Source organism: Oryzias latipes, chromosome 14 (genome assembly GCF_002234675.1).
Source record: "Oryzias latipes chromosome 14, ASM223467v1".
Classification (NCBI taxonomy): domain Eukaryota; kingdom Metazoa; phylum Chordata; class Actinopteri; order Beloniformes; family Adrianichthyidae; genus Oryzias; species Oryzias latipes.
The window spans coordinates 17,844,125-17,862,397 of NC_019872.2; the positions used below are offsets into that span (position 1 = coordinate 17,844,125).

The window sequence follows — 18,273 nt, forward strand, 5'->3', positions numbered from 1 at the left end:
TAAAATAATTAGATGTTTTCGACAAAGCTTTTTCTCAGTCAACAAACTACTTAAGCACTCACTCCGATGGTGTTTTGATCTATTTTCAAAGCGTTCCCACTGGTCTTAATTATTATTATGCCGTTTTTAGGCATTTATGATTTGTTCTCTATCATCAGAAAAATGTTAAAAAGACCTAAAACACAGTTTTCATTAGCGTGGGTCTTTTGTCAAAAAGAACAAAACTATTCATCTATTGGGTTCACTGTCTGTAACTTCCACACTGACCCATTGTCAAAAGGAATTAAAAACTTACAGTGTTCCCTTTTTTCTGTGCCATGAGTGGAATGATGTCCGTTATGGGAGAAGTCTGTGCCAGGTCTCTTCTGAGAGCCCATGTTCATGGTGGCCCTGCCGGAGGATGTCGTGCCACTCCATGAAGCCATATGCTGCCTTTCTAGCGTTGACACGGTCACCATGCACTCCTCAGACTGGTCAGAGGCTGCCGTTGCCCACGAGCTGTGCATGTGGGAACCCATGGAGTTCAGGGGCTTCACGGCTGTCGTGTGGGCTGTTGAACGGGCATTTGGAGAGGCATCGGAAGGAGAGATCATGAGGCCCTTCTCGTCTAATTCACGACAAAAGCATGATAATATTTGAGAAGTGCTGCCTGGGCGGACCAAAGTCCAAACCTACCATCTGTGTTGGTGTCTCTTCGTCTGGGAAGTGTGCCAACCTTGTCTGTCTGAGGCTTGTGGCCTGTAAGTGGTGCCCTCTTGTGTCCAAGGCTGTGTGTGCCCTGTCCGGCTCGATCCGCTGCACCGAAACCATCTGAGTAAGTGGTTTTTCCTAAAATAAGATCATTGACTAAGTTATTACAACAAATATTAATCACAGACAGCCCGAAGATTATACAAACAGATAAGCGCAGGGATTCAGCCAGATGTATCTGTTGATGTGGGAGTAGAATTGCTGCCCGTAACTATTATCAGCTTAATTACAAACCAGATTTCAAGTGTCTTTTTATGAGCTGCAAAGGATGCTCACATCCCAAACTCATCCCACAAGATTAACTTTAAAACAAACAAACTAATTAAAAGCTATTATCACACAGTCCTGCAGCACATGCCTCCTTTAATTGCAGTAACAGAAGAACTTGTGCAAAATACAATTAAAAATGAAAAAATGTCATTCAAAGTGTCGCAATATTCCAGTGGAAACACTGCCACCATCTTTCTTTCTTTTTAAAAAAAATATATTTCATGCTTCAAGAAAACTCTGGAACATGTGACAGTTGAACATGAAAAGCTAACATGTTTGCATTAGTGCTAGTCGATATTGATAGTGCCACCGACCCGTCTTCTGCCCTGCAATGGGTTTATAAAAAGCACTAAAAACACATATTCTCAGTACACTTGTCAACTCTGACTTCTCAAACAATGGCAGCTAAAAATGGTACATTTTCTGTTCCTATGGGGGGAGGCATCAAATCCTCATGTTCTAAAGAAAAGCTTTCAGACAGAATTCTATTTATAAATGAGTCTTTTCTTAAATGTTATATGCCTCACTTTTCAGTTGCTCCACTAAAGTTCAAATATTTTGTCTCCTTCTGAAGCGTGACTGGATAAAACTTACAGTTATGAGTGTTAAATATTAATGTCGAAGATTTAATATTTAAAAAAGTATTTTTAAAACACATTACAACTAAGCATAAGAGCCCCCCAAAAACGAAAAAGTTATATTACAAGCCCAGCTGCTCAGGTATATTGTTTCTTTAGTTAACTCGGCATATGCTAATATTGTAAGGCTTTTTTAGTAATTTTTTTTTACATTCTTGACATTTTTATTTCATGTCCTCCCCTTTCCTATTTGATAGATCATGTATTTCATGTTTGTTTGTTTTGAATTCCTTGTTCAGATCTGACTGAAAGCTGAGGTGAAAAGACAGAATGAAGCAAGAAAATAACCATGATTTTCATGCTATTAATATAAAAACAACAGATCATTTGTTTTATAACCGCATTTATACTCTTTTGGGAGGATTTTACTTGTCAGCGTTGCGTAAAATGTCCTTTTTATAGACTAATAAACAACACCAAATACTCTTTGCAGTCATCTCAGGTGATGTTTTATGGAGTTTTTAATGTTTTACATGTTGTACATTATTTTTCTAGTATTCTGTTAATCACCGATTCATTTTTTGGGTGTTTTTATTTTTTTATTTTTGGGTCCGGTGATCTTTAGATGACTTTTAGGCTGGAAAAACACAACTATCTGGCAACACTGGCAGAGATTAAATGATGATTCAAATCAATTTAAAAAAAAAAGTCATATGAAGCATAGAGATCTGTGAGGGGCAGTGAAAAGGGAAAGCAAGAAACTGGTTGTCATACTTTTAAAAGTCCTGCAAGACAGCTAAAATGCTCTTATGCCAATAAGAGTGACAACAAAACAATCAAAATTATAGTTTATGATAATAAAAAACACACAAAAGAGTCGAGGTGTATGTATTATAGTCAAACATCCCTTTTTTGGCATTTCTGTTGACTTACTAAGTGGGTATTTGTTACAATTATAGTCCAATTTACTCCCAGTTAATCTATAAGCAATGGTTTGAACTAATTCAAAAACAAACCTGAACCATCTAGGCTGTCCATGCTGTGACCAGGAGTGTAGTCAAATCCACACACATTCTTTGAGACAACAGCATATCTGTCATCTTCTCTTTCCTCATCCTCCTCTTCATCCTCTTCGGAAAGGAGAGTTGCTCCTAAATCAGAGCCCAGCGTACTGGACATGAAGTCGATCGGAGTGCCGGACACACTGGGGCTGCTCTTTAAATGCCTGGTTAAATGTAGCAAAACATCGTTTAAGATTTTTTTCTTTTTGCAAAAGTGATCAAAGCAAAAAAAAAAAAAAACAAAAAAAAACAAGCAACCAAACAGACAGTGGAATCAGTAGGAAACCAAGAGATCCAATGTGTAGAGACTATGAACGCCTGAAGTGATTTTTTACTGATTACTTTCTCGGCAGTGGTGTGTGTTGCGCGAACACAATGGAGTTGTAATTGGACTGAATAAAGGATATCTGGATGGGCAAGGCTGTCAGCAACATGCCTGTTATCTCCCGCACAGCTGTCCTCCATGATGGCTCGCATCCCACCGTGGAGGAGATGCATGCATAATTACCAACTCTATTTACTGATGTCAGAACAGCATGTAAGACTGAACCCAGTCATTACCCTCCAACACGTGTCGGCCCTGACTTATCAAGTTTTCTTTTAGTCCGTCAGACGAGTAATCATTGGAGAGGTGTTTATTTGTTTATTTATTAATTTCTTTTTTTTTTATTGTCGCTTACAAAAAAACAAGGACTGCATGTTTGGGCTGACAAGTGGAAATACCAGTGCTGTAATGGCAAATGATATGCAAAAGTCAAATTATTGTCAGAATAATGAGAAGGAATTTACAGGAGTGTATGCTAATGTGTCAGACAAACACATTTGAATAAAACTGCAGCGTTTTTGCTTAACATGCTGTGTTTGACTAGTTTATAGGTCTAAATCGGGCCTCGAGGGCCGGCCTCCAGCTGGTTTTCCAGAAATCCCAAGAGGACCTGGTCGCATTCAACATCATGGCGGCTATCATTCGCCGGAACCGGAAGTTCATTTCTCGTCTTCCCTCCTCAAATTGGTCAAAATATACACTTTTTGGTCCATTACCCCCATAACCCCTCCTCCCCCCATTTTGGTTGATAAATACCCATTTTTTGGTCTAAGTCCTGTCTTCTGTTGGTCCAAAAACAATATTTTGACTGTTGACCCCTTCAGGTTTTTTTTTTTTTTTTTAGTTTGAAGCGGTAAAACTTGAGTCCCAGAAATGCCTCTGTCAAAGCCTGCTTTGCTCTGAGCGGAACTCCTTCAGCGATCAACGTGAATCAGCTGATCGGTAGTGAAAAGCAGCTTTTCACCAATGTGCATATGCAAGTATTTCAGTATACTGCCGCAAAACCGCTTTTCTCTGCAACAGAATCCGCTGATTCACGTTGACCGCGTTGAGGGTGGAAATGTTGCAGTTGATGAAGGAATGTTAACAATGTAGTTAAAGCTCCAGTGTAGCAGTTTTACAAATCCGAACACTTTGGTCAATGGCATTTTTAAAATGAATAGAACAATTAAAAGCTGTTGCGCTGTTTTAAGCACACGTTGAACACTTATAATATACAGGTGCCCCTTTTATTAAAACTTTAAAGTTTTATTAAAACTTTTAATAAAGTTTTAATAAAACACCTGCTACAATTCTGAAATGTTGTGAAATTTCCTGTTCTGGCAAGGGACGTCTGGGCGCCACTTGTCTGCAACCAGGTACCCCCTCAGAAATCCGGCTTTATCTGCTGTTGATCACCTGGATCAGGTGTGTCCAGGGATGGGAAACTCCAGGCCTCAAAGCTACATTCCTGCATGTTTTCCAACATACCAGCATGTTCTAACTGGTTGGACACACCCCAACCAGGTAACAAAGTCTTGAGGAAGGCTTGAATATCTGGAAATCAAGCAGACACACCGCTTCTTGAGGCATGGAGTTGCCCATCCCTGGTTTAGCCAATTGGCCAATAAGGAGCTTCAATGGTAGGTTGGTTAGAAATCATGTAGGACACCGGCTCTTGAGACCTGGAGTTTGAAACCCTAGGTTTAAAATAAAAAAGGCTTACCATGCCTGTTTGGCCACCTCGTACTGGTAGGCTCTGGTCAACTCGTCTAAGTGGGCTTGCAAAATGGATTGCATCTCCTCGTGGTGTGCAGAGCTGAGAGACGAGGCAGACGGCTGGCTGAAGGAAGCTCCTGCTGGTGAGGAGGACTTTCCTCTCAAAGGAGGAGTGGGACCTCGCTCCCGGTCTTCCTCGCTGTCCAAATTTTGGTGGTGGTAGGTGTGCACAGACATGGCCGGAGCCCAGCTGTTGTTGTCATATCTGTCATGGAAAGGTCACATGTTCTCCATTTTTACACCCTTTTTCCCACGTACACATTTTTGATGGCAAGGCTACAAAGACCCACTCTGATGAAAATAGTGTTTACGGTGTTTTTAACATGTTCTTGTGGCATTTTTCTCGAGATGAAGGACAGCTATAAAGAAAATGAAGCTTCAAATTCCATTTCTTTATTTAAGTTGTTGTGAATCAGGAACAGACAAAAATATATAGTTGGAAAATAGCTTATTTTGGGCCACAAACTCCCTACTCAGAGCTCTAAGCAACAAAAACGGAGTTGCTGCTCTGCAGAAACTATTTCCTAAAAAAGGTTTTTAAATTTTTAATAAAAACTGCATCATCATAACTAAAAAGACCACTGGAAATGCTTTGAAAATAGCTCAAAGGATGGTCGGTGTGGATTTTTAACCTTTTAACGGAGGAGCTATAGCTCCAGTATTTACATTAATTGATTGATTTAGCTTTTAGTTTCAAACATAAATTCAATAATTAAACAAACATGATAAACAGAAAGAGATAAAGTACTTGAAAAAGATGGGGTAGAAGAAAACTCCTATTAATTTTCACCACCATTCTTTCTATATTTTCTTTATACATTATTTTTAATTAAACATCATTATTCACATAAACACAAAAGAATTAAAGAAAAAAAAACATCAGATTATCAAAAAAATGTAAAATAAACACCCCTTTCTTTATATTTTCCCATTAGGCTTCTCATTTTCCAATGTTTACGTTTCCAAATTTTCAGCTTGTAGTTGTTTTTTTAACCGTACACAATTAACGTAATCCCATCTGATTCTGATGTGGACAAAAGAAGCCTTACACTCAAACGCAACACTTTACAGTGGGGAAGTGTTTACGCAATTAACGTAAATCAGCTGATTCTGTCAAGCAACTTTGTGCTGGTATGCCAGGCCTTACATTAGTCATGTGTGGCATAGCTGTGCACAGCTGATATGAATGGTTTTGTGCTTAAGAATCAGCTGATTGAGGTTGATTGCATGAACGGCCAAACCTCATTGTAGCTGGCGAAATCTCTGATGTTAAGGTATTAAGTGCTCTTTCATATTCTTTTCATTTTAGTGTTTCTCAACAGCCCAGAAAAGAGGCTTTTCAGCAATCCTACAGCTTCTTACCCTCCGGTATGGTTTTCCTGAAGGTACCGGTCAAGGTTGACCTCTGTGCCTGGCAAAGGGTGCATTGGGGGTGGAGGGAGGGGAATGTTAGCCCAGCAGGTCCCATTTGATTTGGTAGTTTTTGTTGCACCCTTAACTTTCTTCTTCTTCCCAACCTTTGAGCCTGAATGGGACAAATGACACATGAATCACACACAACACAAACACAGACACACACAATCCAGACTCTTTCAAAAGAAATGTTGAATCTTTATGTGCCGCACAAATGTTCAAACCCATCTCCATTTTTTGTATGAGGAGTGGGGCTGATAAATGCACATGAAAGATTGCCTAAATGTTGACATTTCTTAAAGAGGCATCAAACCCTGTGACCAACCGGTGTAAGTTGCCTCCCTACAGCTTCCCGCCTTGCTGGGGCTTTATCTGTGGAAAGCCTGACATTTAGCTGAGCATGGAGTCTATAGGGCCAAAGTACAAAAGTGCAGACAGATATGCCTCCTTGACTTTACAAAATGTATACAAGATAAATAAATAAATAACTCGGAACACTGAGGGATTTTCTGCCATCGCTAATCAAATTAAGACAAAGAAATGCGTCATGATTGCGTGACATTTCTAGGCTAGATAAGCTCTCAGGGTAGAATTGTGATGAAGACAGAAGAGTAATTAAGAACATTGGCCTAAGGGTCCATTTTAGTGAATATGTAAATACATTTCTCTTGCTTTTTTTTTCGCCTGACGTTAGGTTGCAGTTGTTTTAGGAAATACAGTTGCACAGGTATGATTTTTTTGAATTTTCACAGAGAAAGTTCAATACAACAGCACAGATAGGATTTTTTAACATTGCTCATACCCCCACCGGGGCGCCTGTCGGTAAGCGAGTAGCCCATGTTTGCCATTTCCTGCTGGGCTTGGAGAGAAGCCTTCCAGCGGGCATCTGGCCTATCCACAGCCAGCTCGTGGAAACTGTTGGATTGCAGGATCTGAGTGGTGGCGTAGGGGGTGGGCTGACTGCCTCGCGCTGGACTGCTGTAGCCTCCCTTCCCCATGAAATCAATACTGCTGTAGATGGCACCATCAGACAGCATGGTGCCCGTTTTCTCCACTGCTGCAGACGGTAAAACATCTGGGGCAAAGGCAAAAAGAGAGGGGAACGTGGTAACGGCAACACAGAGCGGCCAGTTGACATGAAGCTAACGATCTTTAAGGTCATTAGCGCACCCTGCTGCTCTGGCATTCTGCATTAGCCAAATACAGGTTGAGAATGAACTTGATTTAAATGAAAGTGATTAGCAACACCAGTAATTAGCCTGAACACTCAGTGGGAGCCCAGTGAAAGGTCCATTAAATGGAATATTCCAACAGCGCTAACCTTCACCTCTACCATCTCCCTCATAAAAAGCCTTCCCCTCATGGCTTTAAAAGATAAAACTATAGAAAACAATCCTTTAAAAACTAGATTGTTGCACCAATATAATCTTGGGAAATGCACAACTGCAGGGTGTGACGGACAGAGGGCCAGAAATACATCTAAGCATCACAATTCAAAGCAAATACCATACTTGTCTAATCAAATTAGTAAAGTACAGCCCTCAGAGGCTCCTTTAATTTGCTTGCATGGGCTGAGCTCTGTGTGTGTGCGTGCTTATGTGTGACGTGCTGTCACAGGGCTTCCCACAGGATGAACGTCAAAACTGTCCTACCAGGCGTTGCTAAAACTGGACTCATCGCCACCTCCTTGTTTACGAGTCTTACCTCCTCGTCCGAAGTTGCTGCCGCCCTTCGGACTCCCCATGCCCCCGTTTGCTGGGAGGCTTGTTGACGGCCAGGAGTCCGCCAACCAGGGGAGGCCTGGATCGCCCGCTTTCAGCAGCCCCGGACGGCTGCAGGAGGAAGACAAAGGGATGAGTGGGTGGCAGACAGGGAAGGGACATTGTTAGACATTCAGTCTCCTCTGTAATGGTAGTGCTTGTTTGCTCCCTGCTGCATCAACAACATATTGATGTGAAAACTCATTCAGCATATTCTCGCCTGTGCAGCCCAAGCACACAAGAAACAATAAAGCAACAGAGAGACATAAAATGGCAAGTCTATAAATCAGACTTGTGGCCCTCCCAACTCTACGGTTCCTAGCTCTCCCCGGAGAAGGAAGGCAGGCCTAAACACACACTAAATCCACTTTAGAGCCTTAGCACAACAGAAATTTACATTTTAAATTGAGAATCATGAACCGCCTCTGGCAGATCAGCTACGCTGGAGTGCTGTCTCCATAGCAACAGAGAAAGCAAAAGCCTATTAGGTGGTTTCGGAAAGCCACCATGTCGTTTTGTCTCTGTGAAATGTAACAGTCATGAATGCATGCTTTGTCTTCAAGGTAGGCAAGTTGTGGGCAGTCATTCAAGGAGGGAAAATAGGCAATTTACAGCCTCTTCATATCAGCTGCTGTAAAAATGGCGAGGCATTCTAATGTCTGCACATCCGGTGAACACGGTCTGTTTGCATGTTTAATGTGCAGTGAATTTTGTATTGAGCTCAGCGCGTCAAGAGCCAAGAGGCTGTTCGCAGCCGACACAGTGCTGGCTCCAAGGCATTCAAACAAATATGTCAATATTTTCCATTTTAAATGACATAAGTGGATGCACACATTGAGAGTGGATTAGAAAAACCCAAACAACACCATTCTTTATTTTTTTTAATTAAAAAGAAAAAACAAAAAACTTGTTTTTTAACAAATGTTGTGCACATTCGGGACAAATTTATATATTCACAAAAAAAAATAGGCTGCAACCTGGAGGTTGGGGTCATGGGATGTATGTGTCCAGGGAGGGGAGGGGGAGACAAAGCAGGTTTGTTTTACTTACATTTGTTTATTTTGTTTGTTTGTTTTTAACTTAAAAGAACTTATAGCTGCTCAAAGTATGGCAATCATTTTTTAACTACTGTAAATGAAGCTTGATTTGATTTGATTTGATTCTGGTACCACGCCTCTTTCTTTATAGTATGACTCCTTTTTTTTTTTAACTAGTGGATTCTTTCCACCACATCCGACTCAATTTTTGACGGATGTGAGGTTGCTCGTGTCGAAAAGAAATCAACTACTTTTTTTAAAAGCAGCTACGCTAACCGCTAAATTGAAAATCCCTGAGGTAGCAAAGGTAACAAAAAACAAACATTTTTGGAAAGTATCCTTTCGCAGACAAAAAAAGAACAAACAGTAAGGACACAGAAGAGCCCTCGACTTCAAAATAAACAAAAGACAAACAAAAGAAAGCAGTATTTAACAGACAAAGACCAGGTTTCTTTCTCTGGAATATGGATTTATTATGACAATTGTTCCCACACACCATAAGAATAATGCATAATATTCAGCAACTGGCTGTCTATTATTGCGAGGATGCTGCTAATACAGTGTCTCACCCGATTCACCTTTATGATTATAATTGGAAAATACCAGGTTTAGTGACCATTTCTGTTTGTAGTTATCTATCACACCATTAAAGTTGGATGTCCAATTTTTTGTAGCTTTCACTTTGCCAGTAATGGGTTATGGGTAAATCTATTTGGATGGTACTATTTAATGGTTCCTACAAACAAAAAATAGAATAAATCAGACGTCAATTTCAGGCACGTCCAGGCTGGTCTGTGTAAATATTGTCTGACGTCCTGAAAAAGGTTGGGGACCACTGCGAAACAGGACATACTAGGGCATTTTTGAAACACTTTGACATAGCAGAAATGTTCTTAACCACTAAGGAGGTTATTATGTCCAAGTCTTTGCTATTCCATCCTGACGTTCTGTACTGTATGACCCGTGACTGTCGGCTCCACACAAAGTCCTTTAAAAGCGCACATTCATCACCTCTCCCTCCTTGATCGGTGACCTCAAATAAAGAAAGACGGAGAACAAAACACCTGCCCACCTGCATTAATTGTCGGTACTTACTTCAAAGGAGTGATTAATGATTTCATCAAGGGAGCACAAGTGCAAATCATACCGTGATACAGTACAACTAAGCAGGGGGAACGGGTGTGCAGATTCCATTCATCACGAGAGAACTCTTCCTTTCAGGTACTACAATGGGATGGTGCAGGCGGTATGTGTGCACTACACTGTGACATGCCAAAATGTCAGCAGGAACACTTTAGCTGCAGGGTTTGTAATGCTAGAAACTCACCTTCCATTTCGGATCAGTCCTCTATCTCTTTGGAAGGTAACTTGATGCCAAAGGAGGGAAGCAAAAACAGAGTTTAAGTCCATTTCAATCTATGAGGAAATGCAGACTATAGGAGTCATGAAAAAAACTAAAAACGCTATTTCACAAAATAAATGTGCAGACATACCTGCTCGAGTGAAGGTGAAGGACTGAACTGCAGAGAAAGGAGATGAGGGCATGACGAGAAAGTTTAAAAAAAAGGGCTAACGTAAAAGTATCTTCTCACTACATTTTCAAAGTATCCTAAAGGCTCAAACACTATTGGACCATTAGAAACAGGAATTTAATTGACGCCTTTCTTGAAAAAATCTAAAACTGGAGCTAATTTGAATCTTCATTATATGAGGCCTTTTATTCCTCCAATACTGTTAGACCAGGCATGTCCAAAGTGTGGCCAAATGTGGCCCGCGTTCTAATTTGATAGAATCAATAATACCCGGCCTCCAGAAATTTCTAAAAACTGTGTGCAATTTCTTGATAATGTTTTCATATTCACCATAAAGGCATTTCCAGAGGAGACATGCTATCTATGACAAGCTAACTGGGGGAAAAAAAATCAACAGGGATTTTGGTTAAAACATATTTAGATGTATTTGTTCTATGGGGAAAAATTAAAAGTATGTTATTGCAATAAAATGTTTGTTCATTTAAATTAAAATAGTTCAAAGAATGCCAAATGGTTGGCCCTCAGACATTTCCACCTAACCAAATCTGACCTTCTATGCAAAATATATGGACACCCCTGTGTTAGACAGTCTAAAACTTTCTTGTAATGATCATTTTTAAATTTTGGTCCATGACTTTTAGGACAAAATGGTGAATAATAACTATGATCAGACAGAGATAGCTGTACCGTTGTCTATTAACCATATAAATCTGTTTTGTCATCAAAACATCTTGTAAAAGTGCAGTCCCTTCTCCTGTGAAGCACAAATATCCTTGCTTTTGTTCTTTTCTTTTTTTTTTTTGGTGGGAGCTTCTTTTTTAAGAACAGTATGAAAGCAGAGTGATATTTAAACCAATCACCCGGTGCCGATTTACCTTGCCTGGTGCTTGCTGATTGTTCTATTATTTACTACCACAAAAATAAAGAAATAAAAAGTATGTCCTATGCTCTGTGAGGCAGATGATTATGTGGGAAAAAGCAACAACACAGCAGGAGAGGGTAGTTATCAAAGTGAAAAACAAACAGTTTAAGTTAAAATAGGAAAAAAGAGGTTCAGCAGCTGCAAAAGATGAAAGAAAACCAACACACACAGATGACTAAATAGTTTAAGAATACATTGAATTTCTAAAAATATTAGTGATGAAACCAGGAGAAGGAGGAAACTAGTGGTGAAATGAAAGGAAGTTAAAGATCCACTCTGATGTGAATGGTACTTTTGGTGTTTTTTGTTGCAGCGGTAATGTTAGTTTGGGGTTAGGAGGGCTGTTAGCAGATGGATGATGGGAAGCAGGGCAGGCTTCCTCAATGCCAACAGTCCCGCCCACAACTGAAAAGACAAATTTCCAATCAACTACTGCGGTTCTACAGAAATTATGTCCCAGTAAAGGACACAGGTTTTTGGATTTTGGCCAAAAACTATGTAACCATAATTGAAAGACCACTGGGAACCATTTCTAAAATTGTTAAAAAGATGATTAGATTTGGAATTTAAAGAATAACTAAGCACATTTGGTAAACTCAACTGGTATAAGAGTAGAACTAAACAAAATTCAGACTTAAAAAAGAAAGAAAGTGGAGAACAAACAAAAAAAAAAGACAAAACAAAGCAGGAAAACAAGGCTCTCACTCTACAAACAGATGATCAAGAAAAAAGAAAGAGCGATCTAAAAGAAAAAAGTGCATAAAAACAGAAAGAAAAAGTAGTTACTTTACTATTTTGACCACCGGTACTGTTCTCAGTGCAAATGTGCACCTCTGTCCTCTGATTGCGAAACATTTTACTGATTATTTCTAAACTCTGGAGCTGTTATCCATTTGAAACCGATGATAATTAATGATTTTAGACAATGTTTTTTCCCTTTTTCTTGCTGCTGGTGGCTTTGTTAATATGGAATGGTGTGAGTGTTATGTTTTTGTTCTTCACCTGGTGTTTTGCTTCTTCAGTTGGAATCATAGTAATGTATATCTATGTATATTTCTGGTCATAAATGTGCATCCATATGTCAGACATCTATAAAAAAAAGTTTTTAACGTATTTATCAAAAAATAATAATACAATCGAAGAAAAACTGTTTACAATTTAGACCTGAATTATCTGTACAGCCTTCTTTAAGTATAAAGATAAGTGAGCAACCTCCAAAATGTATTTATCAATAATACTCAAAATCAATACATATTTTTAAAAAATAAGATTGTCACCCCCAATACATTTTGTAATATTAATATCATAAATGTATACCATCACAGGTCTGCCTTGAGACACGTCAAAATTACTAACTGAAGGCGCACCTCATGTTAATGAGCAAACAACACCAGGCACGGTCTAGTAATTGCAGGGGATGTTAAATTACTTATCCCCCTTGAATGCATTAGAGTGCTGAGGTGTGGTGCTGATGGAACTCGCCACAGCCGACGCACATCACTGCACACTGAATTAAAGTAAATAGAGCCTATTTCCATCCCTCCTCTATATTTTTTCCTTTGCTCTGCATTTCATATGCCTCAAATGGAGTCACATCTGTGACGACATCAGAGCGACCCACTGCGCTTTGAGATCCTCTGTTGATTCAGACCCATATGGATTGATTTATGTCCTTTATTTATTTTTATTTTTTACCTGCATAGTTGCTTAGTCCCTTCCTCTTTTTTCTCCTCCAGTACAGCCAGGCACTGAAGCCCATGAGAACAATCCAGCAGGCCCCTCCCAGACCAGCGATGAAGGCTGGCTGCTTCACCACGTCTGAGATGCTATTGTTGCTCTCTGATCCGGTCATCACATCCTTCAGTTCTGCACCTGGAGGCACCGCACACACAGGATGGATGTAAATAAAACATGGGATTGTAAATTTCACTACAACCAAAAGGGAGAAGCATGGAGGCCAAATGTCAAGTGTTGTGTTATATTAGAAAATAAAAAGCACATTCACTGTGAAGGTCCTCACTTCTCAGGAAGGCATCAGGACAACTAAAACTCCTGTATTTTCTCCACTATAAAGCTTTAATTTTCTCATAAAATGACAGAGCGCCTTATATTTAGATCAATTCTGGTTGTGCTTAATGTTGTTGAAGTGACTTTGAGAAGTATGTGGCGCTGTCAAAATGTTTGTCTTTTTTTATGAATCTCAGACAAGGTTTATTGTAAATATGTTTTTTAACAAGGTTGGGAGTTAGCATAGTCATGATACTGTTTGCTTTAGCATTGTTAGTCTATTTTTTTAAGTGTTACTAACAAGGTTGGGTGTTCTTGTGAATAAACTACTGCGGCCAATGTGTAGTGATGTCGCACTGTACTTTTTTACGTTACTAACTAGGTTGGGAGTTAGCGTCGTTACAGTATTGTTTGTTTTAGTGGTATCAGTCTGTTCTTTTACATGTTACTAACTAGGTTGGGAGTTAGCGTAATTACAGTAACGTTTGTCTTAGCGGTATCAGCCTGTTTTTTTACGTTACTAACTAGGTTGGGAGTTAGCGTCGTTACAGTATTGTTGGTTTTAGCGGTATCAGTCTGTTTTTTTACGTGTTACTAATTAGGTTGGATGTTACTGTGAAAATGCTTATGTGGCTAACGCAGAGCATTGTCTGACTGTGTTTTTTTTTTTTAATGTTTCCAAGTTAGCATAGTCACATTAACATAAAGGTTTATTTAAAAGGTAGAAAAGAGTGCTTTTGGCATTGGGACACCCAAACGACAAGGAAAGCTGACAGGAAACAGAAAGAAAAGCAGATATAAAAAAATAAAATAAATAAACAGCATCAGTGCCTCCCATATAGAGTTAATCAATTCAGCAGTGCTCTTATCAACTTGAGCTGCAAGACACGAGATTGACAGAGCAGCTCTGACAGAGTTTGATTTTTTTTGTTGTGGCTACTGTGCTGTGAAATTAGATTCACAGTCTGCAGCAGGAACAACACCAACCCCCCCACCCTCCCTCAACGACCCCCCCGTCGTCATTAAGGTTCAGTCCACAGGCCTGTTTTCCCTCCTCTGTGCGTTAAGGTTATTATATATCAGTCAAAAGTCACAGATGAACAGCATCTGGCCCGGGCTGCCATATTGATTCTGGGCTCATATACTGTGAGCATCCTTTGGCTATTTCATAAGATGCGACGGGCTGATAAGCTCCAACAAAAACTCTGTCTCTGCTAGGTTAGCACCAGCTGCTCACATATTGAAGAGGATTATTGATATGGCTAACAGTACTTGGCACAGTGTTACCAGCCACTACACTTAATGAATCACTATTGATTTCTCCACAGATGTCTACGCTGTAGAGCGCAGTCTTCTTTCTTTTGGTGTGATAAATTGATAAATCATCTCGCAGACCCCTGATGTGCTATATGGACCCGTTTTTCAGGTATTTGATCCCGGCTTTCGAGTGTGTGAGTGGATTACCCAAAATGATGAGCTGGGGTTTGCTCTTGGCCCCCACCCCGGCGCTGGTGCTCGCAGCCACCTCCACGCTGTAATGCACCCCGGTCTGCAAACCCCCGACTACCACTGAACGGATGGTTGCATCCACAGATTTATTGACGTGAAAGCGGGTATCGTTGGCCAGACACCAAATCTGACAGAGACAAAAGCAGCGGAAAGTGTAAGTGTAAAGTTGTATAATGCATGAGGAGGCAAAAGAAAAAAGCAGCCTTGGAGGTGGAGTTCATCTACCTTGTACTCCTGGATGATGCCGTTTTGTTGCTCAGGGGGGGGAGGATCCCACGACACGCTAATGGATGTGCTGTTGTGGCTTCCCACTGTCAACACTGTCACTTGCTGCGGAGGCGCACTGGGAGCTGAGGGGTCAAGAGATTAAAATGATGGGGGGAAAAAAAGTCTACCTCAGAAGAAATTAGCACAATAACTCAATAAGCCGTGCATAGTTAAAACGAGTTAATTTATTTCAACCTGTCAAAGAAGGAGGTGTCTCTCTATCGCAACTCATATTGTCTCGGAAAGCCCTGCAAAAACGTGCTTTCGCAGTCTGCCTGGCAGCAGGAATTCAGGGGCGCCTCATCTCTCTAAGTATGAGAATCCAATATCTTAATGGCATCCTGTGTTACTCAGGTCAAGGATTTGAAGTCCAAACTGCTCCTTACTAATTGCACAGATGACAGCGATTCCCAGAAGATCAGCAAGTTTGGATGTGCATGAAAGTTTTGTGCCAAGAAAAAAAAAAATCATCTGGTTTATCGCCTCAAATGTTGAGCCTTGAGGTGCCAAATTCAAACTTTGTCTTTGATGAGAAATCTTTTAAATGCACCAATTTGATGATAACCTGGCAGATCGAAAGAGACAGTGGGCAACAGGAGGGCAAACAGACCTTTTTAGGCACAAACTGTCTTTGTTCATTCACTAGAAGAATAAAAAAAATGGTAAAAGAAGGTATGACTGAGTTAGAAGATTCAAACATAAAGAGGTTAACACTCATTGGTCACTTTATTACCTACACCTTGCTAGTACCAGGCTGGACCCCCTTTGCCTTCAGAACTGCCTCAATCCTTGGTGGCACAGATTCAACAACGTACTAGAGTCATACCTCAGAAATTTTGGTTAATAATGAAATGACATCATCACACAGTTGCTGCTGATTTGTCGGTGGTATATGACGCCAATCTCCCGTTCCACCACATCCCAAAGGTGATCTATTGGGTTGAGATCTGGTGATTGTGGAGGTCATTTGAGTCCAGTGAACTCATTGTCATGTTCAAAAAACCAGTCTGAGATGATTCCAGCTTTATGACATGGTGCCTTATTCCGCTGGAAGTAGCCATCAGAAGATGGTCCACTGTGGTCAGAAAGGGATGGACTATAGTCAGCAACAATACTTAGGCTGTGGCGTTGTAACCATGTTCACCTGGTAATGAGAGGCCCAAAGTGTGTCTAAATAATATCCCCCACATTATTATACCACCACCGCCAGCTTGCACCATTGAGACAAGGCAGGATGGATCCATGCTTTCATGTTGTTGATGCCAAATTCTGACCCTACCATCCGAATGTTGCAACAGAAATGGAGACTCATCAGACCAGACGATGTTTTTCTAATCTTTTGTCCAATTTTGATGAGTGTGTGTGAATTGTGGCCTCAGTTTCCTGTTCTTAGCTGACAGGGGCGGTGCCCGGTGTTGTCTTCTGCTGCTGTTGCCTAACTGCCTCAACGCTGGACGTGTTGTGCTTCTCTGCAGACCTCGGTTGTAACCAGTGGTTATTTGAGTTCCTGTTGCCTTTCTATCAGCTGGAAACAGTCTGGCCATTCTCCTCTGACTTATGGCGTCCACAAGACATTTCCACCTACAGAACTGCCGCTCACTGGATATTTTCTCTTTTTCAGACCATTTCCTGTAAACTTTAGAGATTGTTGTGGGTGAAAATCCCAGCAAATCAGCAGTTTCTGAAATACTCAGACCAGTCTGTCTGACAGCAACAACCATGCCTCTTTCAAAGTCCCTTCAATCACCTTTCTTCCCCAGTCTGATGCTCAGTTTGAACTGCAGCAGAAAGTCTCGACCATGTCTACATGCCTAAATGCATTGAGATGCTGCCATGTGATTGGCTGATTTCAAATTTGCCTGAACGAGCAGTTGAACAGGTGTGCCTAATATAGTGGCCAATGAGTGTATATATAATAATAATCATATAAAGAAACATTATTGCCCAAACTAAAGCTGTGAATCCAATTCTCCAGATTGACTTGATATTTTAAGAACAGCTAGACTATGCAGATCTCTTCAAGGAGGCAGGAGTGAGCCTCACACCGCTCTAACCATCAAGACTATGAGATGTGATCTAATGTTGCGCGACCATATGGAGAGCCCGGCATCTGGCTCACCTAATGAACACAAGCAGGCAGCAAAACAACAGACCTCCTTTTAGTTAGAAAGATAAAAGAACCAGCCTGAATAATTTAGTTTAAAAGAGAGGCCTTAAACAAATATGGCAACATTCCCAAAGATTTCAGCAGACGGCATCACAAAGACGTCCCGTCTGCCAAATGAGATCTATTGTTGTTGTACTTAGCATAATATTAAACCCAATGGAGGAATATATTCTGCTTCTTAGGTAGTGTTATAATGATGAGACAGATACCAACTGCACAAAAGTTGACTGTCCGGCTACCGAAATGGCTTAATAATACACGAAAGATGGACATAAATAAACTTCAGGGGAGACATGCGGATATAGAGACAGAATCGTGCGGCTTTATTAGAGGGGAGGGCTTGATGGGTGCGGTTTGGGTTCGCGTGACCCGTCAGGGGGAGAGGTTCCTGCAAATCAATACAGAGTTGTGAGTGATCGGTGCTAACCAAAGGATAAAACAAATCTCGAACAAATGTCCTCATTTATTTTCCATGCCACAAAGGTCAGTGACTGCTTTGATGAGGCCCAAACTACAGCCATTAAGGTCAGTGTATTGAATTTAAATTGAGCTGTATTCTAGTAGAAGGTTTTGGGACTGCGACCAAACATTATTACTGAATTACAGGCCCTGCTGTTGTTGCAGCACACTATGCTACACGGCAAACTATTTAAGATGTGCAAAAAATTCAAGCCTTGTTTTTTAGACATGCAAGTTCTTTGACCAGGTTTGAAGTTTGAAAGCAATTGTTGGACCCCACCATTCAAAAGGAGGCTATACAGCCATCCTGGAAGCAGAGTGGTGGACCTACACTCATCCATCCGTCCCCAATTTGAAAACTAGACAGGCAGGAATCTTTGTACGGGTAAAAATTCCCTTGGTTCTATGTATGTATTTGTTATTGTTGATTTGTTATGAATTTTGTTTGTTTGTGGTTA

General features: G+C 40.5%; 1 protein-coding gene across 3 annotated transcripts in view; it reads right to left on the minus strand.

Moving 5' to 3' along the window:
• Window positions 1-18,273, minus strand: part of LOC101156842 (roundabout homolog 2) — a 125,527-nt gene that overhangs the window by 1,817 nt on the left and 105,437 nt on the right. For 2 of the 3 annotated variants that reach the window (XM_023962380.1, XM_023962381.1), the window contains 12 exons: window positions 15,148-15,272; window positions 14,878-15,049; window positions 13,102-13,278; window positions 10,446-10,472; window positions 10,280-10,319; window positions 7,860-7,987; window positions 6,958-7,230; window positions 6,105-6,267; window positions 4,690-4,947; window positions 2,615-2,823; window positions 676-828; window positions 296-550 (listed from right to left, as the gene is read on the minus strand). In XM_023962380.1, the coding sequence (XP_023818148.1) occupies window positions 296-550; window positions 676-828; window positions 2,615-2,823; window positions 4,690-4,947; window positions 6,105-6,267; window positions 6,958-7,230; window positions 7,860-7,987; window positions 10,280-10,319; window positions 10,446-10,472; window positions 13,102-13,278; window positions 14,878-15,049; window positions 15,148-15,272 (1,980 nt within the window). The remainder of the gene's footprint in view (window positions 1-295; window positions 551-675; window positions 829-2,614; window positions 2,824-4,689; window positions 4,948-6,104; window positions 6,268-6,957; window positions 7,231-7,859; window positions 7,988-10,279; window positions 10,320-10,445; window positions 10,473-13,101; window positions 13,279-14,877; window positions 15,050-15,147; window positions 15,273-18,273) is intronic. The other variant, XM_023962382.1, reaches the window with a different exon arrangement.